We start from the raw sequence: 21,520 nt of genomic DNA on the forward strand, positions 1-21,520 counted from the left end.
AGCTTATAGATCCATCATGAGTCTGTCACATGGTTTATGATGAGGAGACTGACAAAAGACGAAGTGGTGCAATAAGAGAGTAAATGCACTCCTAGGTCAGACCGGCGTTTTTCTGAAATATAGTCCTGAGCACAGCTTAGGAAATACAGCAGGGGGAACTCAGCGGTGAGTGTTGTGGGGCTCATCCATGTGAGACTCGAGTAGAACCATTTATCATTTTGTGTTGGTCTTTGTGAACAGAAAGAGAATGGGAGGATCAATCATGGTTATGCGTGGGGGGAAAAGAGCTATTGCCAATTGAGATATACGGCTCGATCAATTTCAAAGACTGAATTAAATTAATTTTATTTTTTTATTTTTTTTAAATACCCAGCCCAGGCAGGGAGGAAAGCGCCAACTGTGTGCAAACAAAACAAATTTGTCCGTATCTGGCTGACTTTGATGGGTGGGACAGTGAAGACAGTGAGGACAGTGTGAGGCTTAAGGTTGCAGTGTAGAGACGTACAGTATCTGCACACATTATAAGTAACTGTGGATGCAGCATTTACATTAAATAATACAGTGTCACTCAATTCAATTAGAAATAAATGTGCCGTGAGGAGGTGCATCGTCATAATCTTTAAAACATCCTGTAGTAAGTTTGTGATGTGCTAATTATTTAGTGTGTGTGTCTAGTTTGGTCAGTAGGGGCCCAGTCACACATCAAAATAATAATTATGATGATATTTCACATCATTTAAAAGTAAAAGTGTTTGTTTTGATATGGACCGATAACTACTTCACAATATAAATGTGTTTATGATGCAAAATGAAAAAAACAACTCATTATGACTTGATATTAAGTGGCGGGCTGTGTAAAATTGGCCCGCAGGCCACAAGTTTGATACCTCTGACTTAAAGGTGCATTATGTAATAAATCTAAATCAACTGGCCATAAAATAATATAATATGTCAATATGTAATATGCCTAATATGTCACAGAGACTCAGGAATAATGTTCATATAACAAACTGAACTCACCAACAACAACAGTACAGCCAAAATATTTGCATTAAAAAAAAATTTGTTTTGGCATGTGGCGCCACCTACCGCCGTCTACCAATCATTGCAGTCAGTAGAGTCTCAGCTGCCAAGCAACCACGGGTTGCCAGTTACATCAGAAAACGAAACCTAAAAGACCTCGGTGTTTTGAATTTGAATGTAGTAACCGTTTTTGGCCACATTCTTACATATGGCGCCTTTGAGCACTGATTCAATTTGCCTTGTTATTCTGATTTATTGTGATCCTACAAGTTCTGTGAATCAGTAGTATCAATAATCCCCTCCTTAAACCAAAGCTGAATGATGCTGATCGCTTGAGACAGTCACCCACAAGTCATATTTCCAAAATCAATGCACATCCAATATCTACATTTCACGGGACAGTGGTACGTACACAATACAACTACAAATAAATACAACCGGTCCAAGTAGAAAAGCTCTGCCTGCTCGGTGCTGTAAGAGAATGAAGGAAAATGCTCTCAAAACATGACAAAGCACGACATCGTGAGCCTTCAAATAAACTGAAAAATGTCTTTTCACGACTGCCACTGTTCCTGTTCATCAAGCAAGTAGAAAATATCACGATTCCGGGCGGGAGAAAACAATTATCAACTATTATTTGTAGCACATAAATAAACCCCCAAGGAATTAATTAGCCATTATGCTACCATGAGAGGCCTTGCAGGAAGTCTGACTGCTTTTCATTGCTCGGCATTATTGGGTTGGTCACAAGTGAGCAGTCTGGCAGGTTATCGCAGCAATCAGCAGGATGACAAAGAGTCTATTTTCCTTTTCACTGATCTTTATATTTGTTCGCCTCCATTCTCGATCTTTCAGATTGATTCAGCAGACTTCCACACACCCCCTGACTCTGACGCTTGCGCTATAAAGGTGCTCGATAAAATTTTAAGCGAAAACAATTTCGATCTATACGGCCCTTTTGACAGGGGAAAAACAGCAAATTTGGATGCCAACGCGAAAAAAGCAATTTTCACTCGATTCGATTTCTTTGACATAAGTCAGGATGTTCGGCGACCTACGCGTAAGACAAGATCAAAGGGAGTGAAAGGAGATTATCTAGGAGCTTCATTACAAACTAACAAATGAGTCACCGTTTCATGTGGTGGCTCAGTTCCCCCAGCATCAACTATAGGCTGATTATTTTTGTTTTCACCCACATGGATTGCTATAAAAAATGAGTAAACATACTCTTGGTCCACCAAAGATGAATCATAATTGCTTTAGTGACCCACTGACTTTCCTTTAAGTGCTCCTCGCTGTCAATTTATTTATATAATAATGGGTTGGGACAAAATACAGATCAGGTAAAAAATAGTCTTATATCTAACTAATAAGGCCTGTCTGATTGGGGTCAAAAAACACTCTTATTTTTTATTTCTGAAGCAATTCAACACATTGAGCCTCCACTGTTTTATACTGGCATTCATTGTAGTTAGTGTTTAGTGTTGGAAGACCACATAGATCACTGTGACAATACCGCATTGTGCAAAGTGTGTATAATTCACAAAAGTACTTGATAGTACTTGTGCTAGTAGCCAATGACGTCCTTATTTTCACGAACTACTTATTGAAGAAATGTGTACTTATCTTGTTCAGTGTAAGGCACTTTGTATATGGATTACTCCGAAGGTACACAGTGCTAGTACTTGACAGTAGTTGTGCTAGTACCCCATGAGGAACTTGGTGTAGTAGTCTAGGTTTCATGAAGTACTGATAGAAGAAATGGGTTTTATTCCACATCAAAGTTAGACAAATAGGCGTAATCCTGTTCAGTTTAAGGAATTTTGTCTCTGGATTTCTCTGAAAGTACACAGTAAAAGTACTTGCTAGTACTTGTGCTAGTAGCCAATTAGGTACTTGGTGTAGTAGTATAGGTTTCATGAACTACTTATTGAAGAAATGTGCACTTACTGAACAAGGTGTAAACTTGTTCAGTTTAAGTTTTTGTATATGGATTACTTCGAAGTTACGCAGTGCTGCTAGTAGCCCGTGCTATAGTGGGTGAGTATAGCATGTTTACGACCTAAGGAAGTGATTTCAATGAAAAAACAAAGTGAGGACCGGCCAAAATGTCCTCACTTCGTAAAAATGACCTCACTTTGTTGGTTAAAAACCCTCACTGGTCCTCAGTATGCCGCAAGTACAAGAACACACGCATACACACACGCACACACACACGCACACACAGACACAACTTGCTTTATAGATAGATGTACACCATTGGGCCATGCCATTTCATCATCGACTACACTTTGTTATAGAGCCAGAATCAATGTCACAGGTGTTCTTGCTAATCAGGAGTTATTGGGTGCACCTGTGTTCTGTCTCAGCTGAGTGTAATCAGTGTGGCTGTGAGCTTGTACAGGTATAGGTTGAGAGGAGTTTCACTGTTTTCAAGTCTGTATCTGAGTTGAAAGTGTTTTTTTTTTCTTCTTTTTTGACCGTTAATTGTTTTCCCCTCTGTCCAGTAACTCCCACTTCACTTTAGGTTTTTGGGCTCAGTTCTTTTGTTCACATTGATAGAATCAGTAAAAGCGATGGGGAGTTGTTGTTGTTGTTGTGGTTTTTTGTCCCTTTTTTGTGTCGTGGTAGTGTTTTGTTAGTTTTCCAAATTGGGAATTGATCTTCATGTTCTGTTTTTGGAGAAACGTTTCAAGGTTTATGTTTGTTTGTTTTTAATGGGACAATTGAGTAAATTAGTGCAGTGCCCGTAGGAAGCTAACCCTCCGCTTAGCATGCTAAGACCACTACGACTTCTAAAGCTAAATATCCGATTAGCATGCCAACGTCTGCAACTTCGAACATCAAACCACTCCGCAAGATAGGTAGGCTAAATAGACTTACAGATGAGTTAAGATTACTCTGGCGTGGAAATACTGATATCGCTGGTGTGTTCTGACGGAGCCCCTGCCTGGTGTAGCGTGATAAATCCGTGAAAATTAAAATTACTCCAAAAAACGTGAAAATCAAGGATGCACACCATCGGGCCGTGCTCAACCCATATCCAAAATCTTATGGTGATCTGACTAACCGTCAGCTAGATATGCCTGTCACAGACACACACAGACACAACTTGCTTTATAGATAGATTGGAAACCTTTAAACTAGACATTTTTGTGTGTGCTGATAGACCATAACCATAATTAGTTAACCATAATTAAAATGAGTTGTTTTTGAAGCAGCGGGTAGCACTGGCAACCCTCTGGTTATCAGCCCAATTTCTTTCTTCTTGGCCAAAGCCAAAATAAGATCAGATTGATAACGAGGAAGTGTAGCTTAGCCAGCATTAGATAATCTAATTGTGACAACATTTTTTATGCATTTGGTTGAAAATGTGGAAAATGCACCACTCAAACTGTTCCGTATATATTTGGTGATGAAGTCACATATTGGCACATCACTTTCCCTGGTCAGAATATTGTGCTACAATTTCATACACAAGGGCGACTCAATGTGTTTTACATAACAATAAAATAATGCAATTTAAAATTGGGAAAACTGAAATTGACAATTTGAACAAAAGCAATCATAAAAAGTTAAGTGGATCATAAAATATGCAGCATGAGACAATAATTTACTCTAAAAAAAATGCTGTGCAGAAGATTGAAGTGCTTCAAAAGAGCTGAATCATAATGAGAAAATAAATGTTTTTAACCTGGATTTAAAAATATTCATATGTGGTGTTTGTTCCACTTGTGTGCAGCATAACAGCTAAATGCTGCTTCACCATGTTTGTGTAATCCCTAGTGCGATTGGTGCACTAGACTGCACACAGATCCACATCTAACGTCCCTCAGGGAAACATGTAGGAGATCTTCCACTGCAGACTGTACGACTTTTTTTTACGAACATGAGTTGAATTGCAAATATGATGACTTCTGTGGAGCAGTGGTTAGTAAGTGAGGAGCTCATTTGCAAAAAATATGGGAAAAGAAAAAAGTTTTTTCACTTTATTTCCTTTACAAGCTGTCGCGGCACACATTCAGCATCAGTAAATCTGTGATCAACCTCAGGGTCTATTTCGAAAAAGACCTGGCTTGACCAAGCCACACCTTCTTACCCTGGTTGGGCATTCCTAAACCAGGATGAACTCAGTATAGGTTAAAGCTGCATTATGTAATAAATCTAAAATCCTCCTAATATGTCACAGAGACTCAGGAATAATATTTATATAACAAACTGAACTCACCAACAACAACAGTACAGTCAAAATATTTGCATTAAAACATTTTTTTGCAGACTGCAAATCATGTTTATGTTTTGAAATCATGTTTTGGCATGTGGCGCCACCTACCGCCGTCTACCAATCACTGCAGTCAGTAGAATCTCAGCTGCCGAGCAACCACGGGTTGCCGGTTACGTCAAAAAATGAAACCTAAAAGACCTCTGTATTTTGAATTTGAATGTAGTAACCGTTTTTGGCCACATTCTTACATATGGCACCTTTAAATCATCGATTTTCTACTTTTGTGCAACAATCCCCCGGATCTGTGTTGACACACTACTGTTTGGTGACCTTCACCTTCACACCTCGGCTATTGTTTATATATATATATAAAAAAAGCTTTCCACATCACTGTTCTGGCGTGCACATGAGGTAAAGGAGCAAGAAATAAAGAGACAAAGACGAGGACAGGCTAAGCTGGAATTCATCAGTCTGCGAGACGAAAACGGATCCATGCATCACGCTGGACAGGTCATTTGTGCAATGCTGCATTTGAGTGTTCTCAAGATTAGGAGGCATAATAATTTCTGAAGGGCATGCTTTATGTTAATGTGACAGGCTTGGCTGTATATTTCTGCTGAGGCACCGTCTTTGTGGCACTTAATTTTACTTTAATGGAACTGTTGTGTTGGTATCAACAGCCACCTCGGAGATTTAAACCCGCCCTGAATTAAGTCGTTTTTATAGCAAGGAGGACGTCCTCTGATAATTTCTCACGTGTGTGGACGTAAACCAAGGACAGTCCAGATGAGCTCGCTTTCATCACCAAGGACAAACAATAGAGTTTCAACATGTGGAGACTTTTTAAAGGTTAGAGATATATATTTTCTTTGTTTTTCTGACTTTTTAAAGGATTTTTTTCTCTCTCTCCCCCTCTCCTGCTGCTCTGTGCTTGGTGGAGTTTGATGCCTTTTTTTCCTCCGCCTGAGCTAAAAATAAATCAGTGTTCTACCGCAATGAAAACAGAACAGAACCAACAACATTGATTAAATATATTTTGGAAAACTGAAGTTGGTCTGTCGCCCGATGTTAGCAGGGACTGGCTCCAACGCTCTCTCTCTCTCGCTCTCCACAAACCTCAAAGGAGAGGAGAGGTTGGTTTAGATCGTGCTGCACCAGCCACGCTTGTCGAGGTGGAAAATTAAAAGCCACACCTTGAGTTATATAAAAACCTTCTTTGAACATCAACAAAACATTAGCACATTGTCCTGATCCCCTTATCAAACTGACCCAATTATTTTGACTTCAACATCAGTTTTGTACACCAAATATTTAGGTTATCAGAATAGTGTGTGATAAAATACTATGTGTGAAACCAATATTGCCACATGACCACGAGAACTTCCGGATTCCCCTTCTAGACCATGAAGTCCCTTGTTATTGACCTTGACCTCTTGAACTGCCTAGTAAAAATTATACTAAAAGTTACAAGAAACTAGTCTTTTTCTAACTCTTTGCAAAATCTGGCCCATGATGCAAGATTCTGACCATTAACCAGGTCATTTTGAAGGACAAGGAACGATCCATGATCCCGCCCTTGGACTGACCCAACATGCCCACAGAGACTGTACAAAGCTGCATGTTGGGTAACCTTTAGCACAGCATAAGTACCCACAATCCTCTGCACATGCTTGTTTTGTGGAACTTTACCAACGATATGATGAACATTTGCTCACTTACCCCATTTATCCATTGTTAGGAGAGAGTGTTGTGCCTTCTCTAAAAAAGTATTTGTGATCCTTGACTTTGTTACTGCTGCAAAGTTTTTTTTTTTTTTTTTTTAAATGGTCAGTAAAATTGATAATATTTGTCAGTGAAATTTGGAGGAAAAAGAACAGACTCCTGTGTCATCTGTGTGTGGTGTGTGTGTGTGATAGCACCAGTGCTGTTCTGTTCTGCTGTGACTGGTGCAGAGTTGCTGAGTTTACGCTGAGATTTGCCTTTGAAAATATGCTTTTATATACTACAAATGCTTGGTTCAAGTCCTCTCCAGGTCAAGGACTGGGGTGCCCCTGAGCAAGGTACCCAATCTCCATTACTCATTGTTAACTGGACACTCCAATTTGACCCTATAGCCACAGGGTGGGGCACATCCAGTGTACTCCATCGTGCCAGTCCCCAAGCCCATATAAATGGGAGGATTGCATCAAGAAGGACATCCAGCGTAAAAAAATCTCTTCTAAATCAAATATGCGGATCATCCACTTTGGTGTCGCCGAGAGAGTGGGAAGCCGTTCATTCTGTAGTGTATGTTGAAACTCTGGAGAAAGACATTTTCATTGGCTGTTTTCTATGGGAGTAAAATCTAGCTGCTGTGAGGCTGCAGGTACACTGTTAGAAATAAAAGTAGAACCATATAAGGTTCTTCGGCTTGTACTTATAGGAGAACCCTTTTTGGCTCCAGGTAGAACCGTTTTATAAAGGTTCCACCTGGAACCCTTTTGGGGGGTTCCACCAAGAACCCTATTAAAACCCTTTATTCAGGAAAGGAGTTTTAAAGGGTTCTCTGGATCAAAATGGTTCTTACTGGAAACATTAGTGTTACCAAGAACCCTTGAAAAACCCTTTCTTAGGGAGAAGGGTTTTTCAGAAGCAGGGTTAGTACCTAGTACCAGGTAGAACCTCAGCCCTTGTAGAAGAACCCTTATTTCTAAGAGTGTAGAGAAGAATGTGAAACTGGAGTTTTTTTTACGTCTTTATTCTGTATTGTTCTGAATTATGACTAATTACATCGAGCACTGGTAGTATCAAGTGACTGTCGATTTCTGATCAGTTAAAAATATGCTCAGGTCGGCTCCAATTCCCATCTCAATACTTGACATTGACATTATGAATGAAAGTTAGTTGCTCACGGCGGCTTTAAATGTCATAATTTGACTTTCTTTTATTAATAGTGATCTGGTACAAAATCCCCAAATCTGTCATGTTTAAACCTTTTAGACTTAGCAAATACGTCCATGAGCACCTTCACTCGATCTTCTTTTGTCTTTTGAGCAACAGGGTCTTACTGCAGTTCTTGCTCTGAGGTTTTATCTTGAATCACTTCAGTCGATCCCTCCCCCCAAACCCCGCCCCCCCCGGGCCAACAGTGAGGCAAAGCCAGGCCCTCCATGGTTCAGTGGCCCGATCGATTTCCCTCCACAACACTTGTGTGTGGATAACCCTGTGCTTCTTTGCAGCCTCAAATTGTCAGAGAGAGAGAGAGAGAGAGAGAGCACTGCGGTGATGAATTGAAAGATTCTCAACGCAACGAGGTCTTGCGGGTGCTGTGAATGCACCTCGAGGGAACAAATACGACGAGAGGGAAAAGTTGTCTTTTGAAAGAAGACGGAAGTGGTTAAATGATATTCATCTTAATGAATATACTGCAGGGTACGAGTGGCACGGTGGGAGACGCCGAGTCCTCTCACGATGTCTCACTCTGTTGTTATGTCTGACACATTCACTGCAAACTCCGTCTCTGTGGTGTTTAACAGACCAGCTGACACTTGAAAGCGGAGTGCGCTCAGTTGAAGCTTGGCAGTTACGAATGGTACACAGGAAAGCTGGTGTAATTTAAAATTGCACAACAATGTCAAGGCCATAACTTGAACATCAGAGAAGGTTCTGCCGTGGAAGAGAGTGACATTTTCGAAACTATTAAAATAAAGTAACGTGAATGACAATGAAGAACGAGGGACGTGAAGATTTAATGTTTTTCTAGGAAAACACTTTGCTGGTTTGGCTGTTCCAGGACACATTTTCCTCACAGCCTGTGCTGTGTTGCGCTGTAATAAGCAGACTTTTTGGAGACGAGTTCTTGAATGTGCTTCGTCTTGACAATCATCCATGTTGCACCTTTTCCGTTTCCAGTTAATGCTCCACGAATATTCTCTGAGCACAGCAATGACCTTTCAGCAATGACCTTCTGTGGCTTATTCCTCTTGTGGCAGGTGTGAATTGATTGTCTACTTTCTACAGTTACACCATATTAATAATGTATATATAACTTGAATTTTACAATATTTTTTTTTTGGAGCTGTAGGCCATAATTATTAAAATAATAATAATACATTTCTTACTCACTTAAATAACTGATCCAGATACCCAAATGGTTTGTTCTGAGCTGAACAGACCGGCGTGGCCGCAGTTACTGTGCAAAAATATCCTCTTAACAGCAGAACACTGTCCTAATTTAGTTTTCCACCACTCCTCCTATCGCTGGCAGGGATATCAGCGGCCGTTAAGCTTTATCACTTTAGTAATTTACTATTTTTGGAGGCTCTGAGAGACGAGGCAACATGATTTGACTACTGTGATGGCAGGTTGACAGGGGCTCAGTAACAGCAGCATAAACAGAGAAGAGAACTTTTGAATATTCTGCTGTCATTACGCTGCTGCTCTCATTCTTGTCTCTGGATGTCTGTGTTCTCTAAATTCTCTTTCTGTTTTGTTTACTCCGAAAATTTTGCCAAGCTCCGAGTTCTTACCAATGCAGTCTTACACCAAGGTCAGGTTACATAATGTTTTTTTATTTGTATTTTTTTTAAATGTGTGCTTTTTGTGACTTTACTACGATGGCATATTAGGCCCAAGTATATATACATATATATATATATGTATATATATATATATATATGTATATATATATATATATATATATATATATATATATAAATTCAAATGTATGATATTAAAAGTGGCAAATATACAAGAAAATAAAGTCGCAGATTTCTGAGATTAAAAGTAGCTAATCTACGAGAAAGTAACGTAGCAGATTTACAAGATTAAAAATGGCAAATTTACAAGAAAATTAAGTTGCAAATTTATGGGATAAAAAGTGGCAAATATACAAGAAAATAAAGTTGCAGATTTATGATATTACAAGTAGCAAATCTACAAGAAAATACATTTGCAGATTTATGAGATTAAAAGTAGCTAATCTACGAAAAATAAAGTTGCAGATTTATGTGATTAATAGAAGCAAATCTACGACAGGAAAAAAGTCGGAAAAAATGTGGGTTTTTTCTTCTGAATGGGCCAATTCTCACGGCAATATCTCTTCAAAGTCTGGATACTTATGATAATCTGGTGATTCTGGGCTAAAAACACGAGTATTTCCTTATTGCTACTGAGCTACTGTCACCTACACAATTGTTGTGCATATGACGCTTAGTTGGACCTCAGACTGAAAGAAGCCTTGAGGGACAGAGCTGCTTAGGGCTCCCTGATCACTGGGGTGATTTTAAAGAAATGTAAATATCTTTGGATACATTTATGTAGCTTATTGTAAGTGATTTAGTTTTGTTGTGTAGTTGTAGATTGCACAACTACACATCTGTTCTCACTCAGAACAGAGCGTTCTGAACAGTGCTTTTTTGGCAGGGTGATTGAACTGCTGTGGTGCTTCATCCTTAAGGTATTTTGACCAAAGCATGTCACAGACGTGTTCATTAGGACACCAGGGTCCCATGAAGGCTTGGTACGACCCTGCTGCAGTATGTGGACCACGAAGGTTGATTGGCAGCAAATACTTGTACCGTGTTTCCTGGTGAAAAGGCTCTAAAATGCTGCACAGCTGGTGTGTGCGACTTCAAAGGTCCAAGGCTGTGGGCATGTCGTCAGTGTCTGCATATATAGTCTCTTTCTCCTCCTTTAGTCTGGTATTTCATTCCCATTGTGCCTCTGTGCTCATGTGACTTTTCTGTAAATATTTGTATCAGTTGGCTCACTTTTCTCACTCTATTTGCTTTCACATTCCATTAAATGGAAAAAATGTCCGTACCCCCTCTTTCTCTCTCTCTCTTTCTCTCCCTCCCTCCCTCGCTCTTGCTGCGGCTCCACTTGGTTCCAAATCGTCTCTGCTGTCTTCTGTCGTAGTGCATGTGCAAACTGGAAAGACTGCGTGAACATTATAAGGACAGTCTGTTACTGGCTTGGCAAACCAAAGAGTGATTATTTTCTTCTTCTTCTTCTTCTTCTTCTTCTTCTTCTTTTGATGCTGACCCACTTTAAATTGAACGGTTGCTCTTTCTGAAATCTTCCCAAAGTGACAGTGAGTGGAGCGTGCAGAAGTGGACGGACATGGATATACTTTACTCGCTGACTTTTTTCTCTCTGCGTGTTGCTCAAGGATGAGACGTTGAGGATTGTTCTTCTCTCGGTGGCACCAAATGTCATTTCTTTATAACCGGAGACTGACATCTGGAGTGGGAATCTGGAGACGGGGTTGTAGCCAGTGAGTTAACAAATGGCTGAACAGGATGAGCCATGTGTTCTCTTCACACCAGGTGTTTTTCATCCTCTCTCTGTAATAACAGTCATCTTTAATTCTTAATTCTCTTTTAAAAAAAACACAACAACTTTATTCCTCCCCCAAGTAATTAAGTTAAATCTTAATTATTATTTTTTTCCCTCCTTCATATCACCCTGAGAGATATCTGGAAAAACCAGGTGAATGACAGTCATTACTATTATGGGGTTATCTCAGTCATGAAGCTGTTGGTCCGTCAGTTTCAATCACTCTTCAGCCTTCAGCCATGCACCTCGTCGGCGCTCCACCTTTATGGGGTCCCATGAAAGGGGCCATCTGCCAGGCCCCCGGGCTCATCGTCCTCTATCACAGAGCCTGGGTGGTGTGGCTGATTCTGGGATGTATCGCCGCCACCGCAAAGCGGAGCGTGTCCCTGTCGTGGAGGTCGGAGGACTCCGTGACCCCTGGACTTCAGGTGGCAGCGGCTTCCTTTGCTCACCGTGAGCCGCATGCGTTGGGGTACCGCTCGCCACCGCCCATCTCCATTTACAGACCTCCTGCCTCTTTGAAGGGGGGTCATGGTGAGTTTGCAGAAGAAAATTACATTGGCTTTGAAAATGAATGATGGACTTCGCAAATGTATTCTTGTAACCATGTTACGAGAATGTCAGGGATATGGCAAGATGGACCCCTGACCCCTAAAGGCAGAGGCCAAAAGAAGAACATTGTTGGTTTGTTGTGTTTCAGTACATGAGCTTAGCTTATCAAACCTACAGATGGCACAGCTGTGTCAGGTACTTCTTCTTGGCAACAACAAGAAATAAGTGCTTGTGTGTGCAGTGGAGACATGATCTGGGACTGGAAGTAATGGAAAAGGAAGAGAAATCTAATTGAAGACAGGCGTTAAGGCACATCTCAGATTTGACAGTCTTGTATGGAAGTGTTGGAGCTTGATAAGACGTACGTGATATTTTGTGGTTTTGCAAAAGGGAACTTTTTTTTCTTTCACAGTCTTCACTCTCTCCTGACCATGTTGGCTGAGCACTAGCACTGTGATGGAGAGAGAGCACTCTAATTCCAGGCACATCAGTGGAACACGATGTGCCCTTTGAGACCTATCATTTTAGCATGTATTAGGGGGCAAAACTCACACTGGGAGGATGATGGGTTGTGGAACAAAAAAACAAAAAACAAGACATTCACACCATTTCCAGCAAAATGTCAGACCACTCGGACATTGTTTAGGTGTTTTAATATGTTACAGTTCAGTGTTTGTTTTGTATGGAACTGGTGTTGATAATGCTTTGAGGAGGGATTAGGTGAACTGGTCACTCCGTAGGCGTGAGAGTGTGAGTGAATGATGGTTTGTCTCTTTATGTGGCCCTAAGATGGACTGTCCAGAGTGTACCCCGCCTATAGCCCTATGTCAGCTGAGATAGGCACAGCACCCCCCACAACCCTCCAGTGGAGGATAAAGCGGTAGATAATGGATGGATGGATGCTTTGAGGAAGTAGTTTGACTTCATTCATGCATTGAACAAGGAAATGGTCGATTCTACGTAAGCGTTGGACTTGGAAGCTACGATATGATTTGTAACACTGGGACCCTAGAAAATGAAGCCAATGTGGAAGGGTCTGAAAAGTGTCCTCTCTTGAACGGCCATTAGGAGGCAATGCCACTGATTGTAGTGCTTTTTTAAATGTATTTAAATTAGTGCTGGGCATGTATTCCGCCTTAAGGGCAGTTAACGGCGTCAACGTTAACACACAAAGCGTTTCCATGACGACTAACCACAAAAAAAAGCGTGTGACGTCATGTTTAAGTGCTATGGCACCGGAGTCCAGGCACCGTTTACCAGTTAGCTCCGTTAGCCGCGTTAGCTTTAGCACCTTTTGCGCGCCTACCGCCAAACTGGAATGGTCTAATGGGTTTATTAAATGAAAATAGCAGCGCTATAAATAACAGCGTACCTGTGTACCGCGTACTTTAGAGACTCATTTTAACAATCGGGAGTCACATAAACATGACGTCACGTGGGTCTTTTTCCGGTCAGTCGTCATGGAAATGTGTCATGCATTAACATTAAAGGTGCATTATGTAATAACTCTACAGCAACTGGCCATAAAATCCTCCTAATGTCACAGAGACTCAGGAATAATGTTCATATAACAAACTGAACTCACCAACAACAACAGTACAGCCAAAATATTTGCATTAAAAAAAATATTTTGCAGACTGCAAATCATGTTTATGTTTTGAAATCATGTTTTGGCATGTGGCGCCACCTAACGCCGTCTACCAATCATTGCAGTCAGTAGAGTCTCAGCTGCCAAGCAACCACGGGTTGCCAGTTACGTCAGAAAACGAAACCTAAAAGACCTCAGTATTTTGAATTTGAATGTAGTAACAGTTTTTGGCCACATTCTTACATATGGCACCTTTAACCTGGCAAGTGTATAGTCTCAATCACTAGTTTCATGTCCAGTTTTCTCTGAATTAGTGACAGGCATAGCATGTTTTTGGGGGTGTAGACACTGTGCTTGCTTGCAGCTGTAGGTGGACATGCAGCAGATGAGGTGTCACTGCTTTTTAAATGCAGTCATTTACTATCAATCCATAATTATGTATGCCAAATAATTACAGTGACAAAATATAGATTTGTCAGCTGGGTCGGTGTTTGCATCTCTGCCAGACTCCAGCATGTTTAAAGTAATGTCAGACCATAGAGTCACTAATATATTCAGAGACAATCACCGATGATTTTTCTCTTCATCACTAACTGATTATATCGTCCACAGTAATGAGCAATGCCAGATCTGTCCCTTTATTTGTTTTCTCTTAACTGGTGGAATGAAGCTGAAGTTAGTTTGACGACCCACTAATGTAATGGATTGTGGGGGAAACGCAGTCCTTGGAGGGTTGTGAAGCCCCCAACACTGTTCACTAAACACATAATCGACTCCTCGTTGTAGCGCTGATATACAGCATTAAACATACAGTCATTCATTTAGTCTGAAACTACCATGGTAATTAAATACAAGAGCTTAATTTCTCTGTTCCCAGTGTTTGAGTCGGGTAACGGAAATGATTATTCCACACCTGAGGATGACATATGCCTGTGACAGATTTATGAATTACATTAAAAGATCTTGGTATGAAACTTGCATAATTCCAAAGTTAAAACAAATGTCCTCCATTTGCAATGAAGCTTCTTTTTTTTTTACTATCATTTCATTCTGCCTGAGTTACTTTCAGCCCTTAGGCCTTTATCAAAAATGCCATTTTAACGTGGCATATAATAATGAGACTGTGATTGGGTTTGTAGAATGACTTTTGGAACTCATAATTTCCCTTTGTTGGGACTTGTATCTCTTGTTTTGCTTTAGTGTCTCTTTAGTATCACTTCTCCTCTGGTCCTTTCTTGAGTTCACTCCAACTTTCTGTTTTCCTACCACCCTGGCTGCCCGTCTGACTACCAGAGACTTGAAAGCTGTTTGTGTACCAATCATTCATCGCTGCACCGACCTGTCTTTTCTGGAATTCATGCATTTTGAGTCCAGTCCACCAGCAGTGTATGAATGATGCTGTGGTTGTATGAAGTTCACCACTGTTACCGTGGGAGTTTGTGAGAAATGTAGAGTTTTTTGTTTGCTGTGCCATGTGTTTATGCTGATATTGTTTGGTTTCCCTTTATGTCAGAATCAAAACACGACCCATTACCTTTCACTGCATAAACCACATTGCTGTGTTTTTGCCTTTGGAGTGTTGCCCTTGGGATGAATGAGGTTCTGTGTTCAGGGTTTGAAAGTGTGCAGGGATGTAGTGTTGGTTCAAAAATCCTTTCTTAGTTTCTCAGAGACTCCGGCAAATATTATGGAATAACAATGTTGTTTATTTGCTGTCTTCTTCTGCAACAACTGGAATCTTTAGAAAGGAAATATATGTGTTTTCCCCATTTGTACAGCGTAAAAACCTGAACTTGAAGCTGTAATGGTAGAATATGCTTATATACAGTAGACATTGTGCTTTGCATGATACTTGAATTTCAATGATGCTTTGAATTTCTGTGATATTCCGTTAGTTTTTCTATTTTTATTATCGTCGAACTACCCAAAATACAATGTTTGAGTTTGAATTATCACCTACAACTGTGCTGTAGAGTTATGCTGTGTGGACATATAGCATGAAAAGTTATTCCTTCTGGATCTTTGACTCAGCCTTTATCAACACTTAATTCGTTGTAATTCAGTTTTTGTTTCTTACATTGGAAAGTAGTAGTAGTACTTGCATTGTACACGACTCATGGTCATTTATATGATATTCTAAGATAGTTTCTGGTGGTGGATAAATATTATGTCATGTGATAATCAGGGAGTGGGGAAATTGGAATTAAGTAGCAATAGAAGAAATAAATTAGTCGTTATTCTATATTGGTGAAAAGGCCTTGGTTTTTGTGGAGAAATGATGACTTAAATTAGGATTTTTTTTTTTTCCCTTTGCTCAGCTGGGACAACATACATCTTTGGCAAAGGCGGAGGCCTCATCACATTCAAATGGCCAGCCAATGAGAGACCCAGCACCAGGACAGACAGGCTGACCGTCGGCTTTAGCACCTCCCTGAAAGATGGCATCCTGGTTCGGATCGACAGCGCACCTGGTCTGGGAGACTATCTCATGCTGCACATAGTAAGTTCTTACTGTTTTGGTATGTCAAACAATGGATGATGATGTACAAATGTAGATTAGATTAGATAGGACTTTAATTTAACAAATTTCTATTCGTTTTATAGTGACAAAATGGTAAATGGTTAGTATTCATGTAGCACTTTTCTAGTCTCAAAGCAGCTTTACACTACAGTTTTGCCATTCACACCCTCTGTCCTAAATGGGTCAGAGGTAGACAAGTGAGAAATTAAAAAAATATATATACTAAAAGGATACCATTTTAATAAGAAAAATATAAAAAAACACAAACGCAAAATAATATAAAAGTGTACAAGAACATATTAACATATTTTGTGCACCTTTTATTACAGAAGTAAACAAATGACACACAGGGTGGATGAGTCTTAACAGGTTATTTGTAAAGCCATATGTAAGAATGTGGCCAAAAACTGTTACTTTATTCAAATTCAAAATACAGAGGTCTTTTAGGTTTTGTTTTCTGACGTAACTGGCAACCTATGGTTGCTCGGCAGCTGAGACTCTACTGACTGCAATGATTGGTAGACAGTGGTAGATGGCGCCACATGCCAAAACATGATTTCAAAACCTAAACATGAGATTTTTTTTAATGCAAATATTTTGGCTGTACTGTTGTTGTTGGTGAGTTCAGTTTGTTATACACACATATATATATATATATATATATATTATTCCTGAGCATCTGTGCCATATTAGGGGGATTTTATGGCCAGTTGCTTTAGATTTATTACATAATGCACGTTTAACAATTTTTTGCAGTGTTTTAACTAATATAACAAAGCTAATAACTAGCACCAGCCTTGTTGGAGAGGCATTTTCAACTTGCCTCAGTTTTTTTCCATTTCCTCAGCCATTACTTCATCCACAGTTTTTTTATCTGTAGTTTTGCTAGTGGTCTCCCACGTCTTTCAAAGCACATATCCTTAGAATATGTTCACTGCTTTATGCCACAGCCTTTTACGGCAGTTTGTTTTAACTGCTCAAATGACCATACAAGTGACCAATAATCATCACAAGTGACCAATAATTTCACTTTCACACTTAAATCCTCCTGCTGCGTCAATGTCCGTAATGAACTCTCTCTTCTTTTTCTTCCAGCAACAAGGGAAGATCGGAGTGACGTTCAACATTGGCACGGTGGACATCAGTGTGCAGGAGAGCAGTACCCCAGTGAATGATGGGAAGTATCATGTTGTCCGTTTCACCAGGAATGGTGGCAATGCTACACTGCAGGTGGATAACTGGTCAATCAACGAGCACTTCCCGACAGGTACGTCACTAATTCACCCTTTTTTTCTCGTTGGAAAGACGATAACGCGATGCAAAAGGACAATAATCAGTTTGGGTTAGCTGAGAAGGTTAGCTGGGAAAGGTGTTGAGTCATGCTAGTGGAAATGTACCATATGTAGCCTTAAGCTAGCATCAAATTGTATTTCTACCTTCTGCAGTGTTGAGCTTCAGTTATTTGACTTTATTTTGTAGTTGAAGATTCTCTCATTTAGTGAACAGTTGCACATATGTTCTAAAAACTGGTTTACATGTTTAATTCATGTTAGTCGAGTCGAGCTTGTGGAAATGTACCATATGTAGCCTCAAGCTAGCATCAAAATGTATGTCTACCTTCTACAGTGTTGAGCTTCAGTTATTTTACTTTATTTTGAAGTTGAAGAGATAGCATCAAAAATGTTGGTCCAAAATGGCAGCCGACTTAGCTCGTGATGAGGCTCATTATATGGTAATAAAAACAACAAATCATACAACGAGGTGATTATACACTAGGTGTCATTATTTTATGTTCAATTTCTGCCACATTAAAACAATTTCCCTTAAAGTGTACAGCTCAAAATCCGCCACAAACTTTTTTTTTTTGCTCAACAACACACTTTTACTTTCTGTTTGTTTTCCAATTATACAGTATAGATTAAGTTTACATTTAACTGCACACATGGTCATTTATAGAAAGGGGGGATGAGCCTACATGCATAGGTTAAACCCTGTGGCTCCAGATGAACTGACCTTCCACGTCTGTTAAACACAGGATTAATGCAAATCAAACTTTTGGTTTGGTGTCCATGACACATCACTAATTTAAAAAAACAAACAAAAAAAAAACGGCATTGTCTGACAGCAGTTGGAAAGTTTTATTTGGTAAGAAAATTGATATGAAATGTGGTTTTTTTTTCTCTAATTTGTTTTTTGCGGGTGATAGGGGAGAACATAAAATGATGGTATAAAGTTCAGGGAAGAGTTTGAGCCACACTTGAGCATATAAACCGCTCGCAGGCTGCGAGTGAGGATTTACTGCACCACCCAATACACCCCTAAAGGACAAATACAATTACCACTATCAGACACAATCTTGAACCCATATTAAACCTTTGGGGGAGTCGCCGCTCAGTGCGGTGTGTGAGGGAGGCCGATAAGAAGCTGGGTGAGGCTTTGCCATCTAATCCCATGTGATTAAATGAAAACACTGCGGATGGTTTACTACAGTCATATTTCCATCACGCTGACAAAGCAAAGATCCCCTTCCCAGTGTCGGCGGAAAGAGGACGATCGAGGGAAGAAAGTAGAGACACACAGGAGGAGGGTGTGTCCTTGAAATACGATGATGATGAAGTCTTCAAGCTGTAGTGTCTCCTCCATCCTGCCAGTATTAGAGTTTCCTTAATGACATTTAAGACTGTAGATTATCCCACACAATTAACTGTACCTTTTTAATGTCCTTATTTAATCGGCCCAAGGCAGAAGCAAATCCCCTGTCCACTGGGGGCTCACAGTGGTGTGTGTGAAGAAAAAATTATAATTTTAACATATTACAGACATCTAGATATCTTTATATTTAGATATCTAATTTTAATACTTATATTTGGGACTCTGGAGGTCCTCTCAGTCGCCAAAGTGTGGAAAAAGATGACTCACTCATGTTTTTGTGGTCCTCCTCAGTCTAAGCACAGGAGATGAAACACACAATGTTGACTTCCACACTCACTGGGACGCCACAATGCGCTAAATTCCTGGAATTGTTGTCTCGCGGAGCTCCACTTTGTCCGTAAAACAGGCGAGAGTGCTGTCGGCAAAAAGTTCTATTCTTGGCTCCACAGTGCAGCACAGAGTTCTACACAAACTTCCAGCCTCAGAGGATTTACCTGTCCAGTGGATACATGTTATATATGATGGCAATGTGCCTGCTAGAGCCTGCAAATGATCACTTTTCCAAATGCTAACTGCTGTTAGCTCCCAGTAACCTCTGTGGCTGATGCCGTTTCCTGTCCTTTCAGTTTCTTTTTAACTTTTTTTTAAGAGATACTACAGTTCTAAACAGAGCGTTCTGAACAGGGCTGTTTTGGCAGGGTGATTGAACTGCTGTCATCCTTATGGTATTTTGGCCAAAGCATGTCACAGATGTTCATTAGGACACCGCGGACTGGTTTAACTTGGAGAAATAGGATATAATATGGAACCTTTAAGTTATGTGGTTTTATTTTGTAGTTGTACATTTAGTGCACATCTGTTCTGAAAACCAAAGTCATTAAACTGGTTTACTTGTTTAATTCAGGTTAAAAAAAAAAAAAAAAAACACTGGTCACACATCTAAAATTTATGCAATTTAAAGTCTTACATTGGTTTTGTCGTCCACCTTCTGTAAATAACAACAGGTGGTGAGATGATGGTGCAGAAAGAGAGTCTCTTTAGTCTCTTTCTGCACCATCATCTCACCACCTGTTGTTACTTAAAGAAGGAAGGCCCGGTAAACAACATCCACAACCCCCATGCACTTTCTAGCATCTGTCAGGGCACTGGAATTAGTCAGTTTATGTGTCTATATTAAGAATCTATGCCCCTCCTTTATTAATTTATTATCATATGATGGCAGAAGGTCAAAGAGCATTTTCAGCTTATGAACATGTGCAACCCACCATTATGTTCATGTTTACTTCTCCTTTATTCCATTTGGGCCACATGGTAGGGCCTGTGCGATATGAAATACTTTATACTGTACATTCTACCAATATGCTTACTGACAGATTTACATATCAGCTATATTATACATCTACATTTAATATACTTTTACCTCAGTGTGTTTTTTTTCATCAGTTCCAAGGGGTTGTGTAATACATGTAGATAACTTTACAATAGCATTTATTTTGTTGTTTTCCTTTTAATGATCATTGTTTTATGTACTGTAATTCCTGTATTATTGATTTAATCCAGTGTTGCTATTTCAATATTCCTGTGCTGCTTCTCTATGAAAACTAAAGATGAGGATCTTAAACTAAAGTTTGCTTTAAGGATGTTTCCACTTAAACCTTCAGATAAAATAACTTAAACCTGTCGTAAAAATGTTAAGGCACAGACACAAGATGAGATGATGCTGATGCTGGTCAATAAATGTCTTCATAAATCTTTTCTTAAACTTTTAAGGGAACAACGACATTGAACGCTATCAAATGGCCAATAAGAAAATTCCTTTCAAATACACCAGACCAGTAGAAGAGTGGCTACAAGAGAAAGGTAATTTCAAACGAACACAACACTGGTATTATTATTATTATTGTGTGGAAAAATACCACCTTTGTCTCTGCAACGACAAGGTTAAATGTAAGTTGTCCTTTCATTCTCTAAAAACACACAATCCAAGTGCAGTGTGTGGTTTCAGAGTTTTGAAAGCAGTAAACTGGTTTATTTGAATGTTTCTGTGATGCTCTCTTTAACACAGAAAATGCTACATAAAGGAAACCTGAACTCTTTAAACTTGATTCCACATAAGTTCATTTAACAAGTGCCACATTAATCTGAATGTAAAGCCGTGCATGCAACAGTAAAAACAAACCCATGTTGTTTTGTTGAAGTCTGACTTTAATATCAGAATTCATGCTGTTTTATTTATGTATTTTCATGTGGCCCCAATACTCGTCCAAATCAATGAACGATTAAATTGTAAAATAAATAAAATAACAATAATAATAATAACTTTACACATAAAAAAATGATGATGACATAAACAATGATGAACTAAATAAATATCTCATTACAAGTTGTGTATTTGTTATGTAACTGTTTATTCTGATTCTAGTGCAACAGCCGCCGCAAAGTACGGTGGCCCTGAGGTGCAAAACACAAACGCAAATCAAAAAACAGTTTTGAATTTTGACTTAATGATTTTTGTGTTTTCTGCTTTTGTGTTTGTGTTTTGATTTGCGATTCTGTTTTGAGTTAATGTTTTTGTGTTTTTTGATTTGCGTTTGTGTTTTGATTTGCATTTGTGTTTTGCACCTCAGGGCAACAGTAGCAA

The 21,520-nt window shown here is 39.5% G+C and overlaps 1 protein-coding gene across 6 annotated transcripts in view; it reads left to right on the forward strand.

The window, feature by feature from the left end:
• Positions 1-21,520, forward strand: part of nrxn3a (neurexin 3a) — a gene marked incomplete at its 5' end in the record, with an annotated part of 152,593 nt that overhangs the window by 116,858 nt on the left and 14,215 nt on the right. For 4 of the 6 annotated variants that reach the window (XM_083907835.1, XM_083907837.1, XM_083907839.1 and 1 more), the window contains 2 exons: positions 16,025-16,206; positions 17,323-17,494. In XM_083907835.1, the coding sequence (XP_083763961.1) occupies positions 16,025-16,206; positions 17,323-17,494 (354 nt within the window). Of the gene's footprint in view, positions 1-16,024; positions 16,207-17,322; positions 17,495-20,649; positions 20,740-21,520 lie in introns of all 6 variants that reach the window. The other 2 variants (XM_083907836.1, XM_083907834.1) reach the window with 1 other exon arrangement.

Source organism: Microchirus variegatus (assembly GCF_963457635.1).
Source record: "Microchirus variegatus genome assembly, chromosome: 21".
NCBI classification, from domain to species: domain Eukaryota; kingdom Metazoa; phylum Chordata; class Actinopteri; order Pleuronectiformes; family Soleidae; genus Microchirus; species Microchirus variegatus.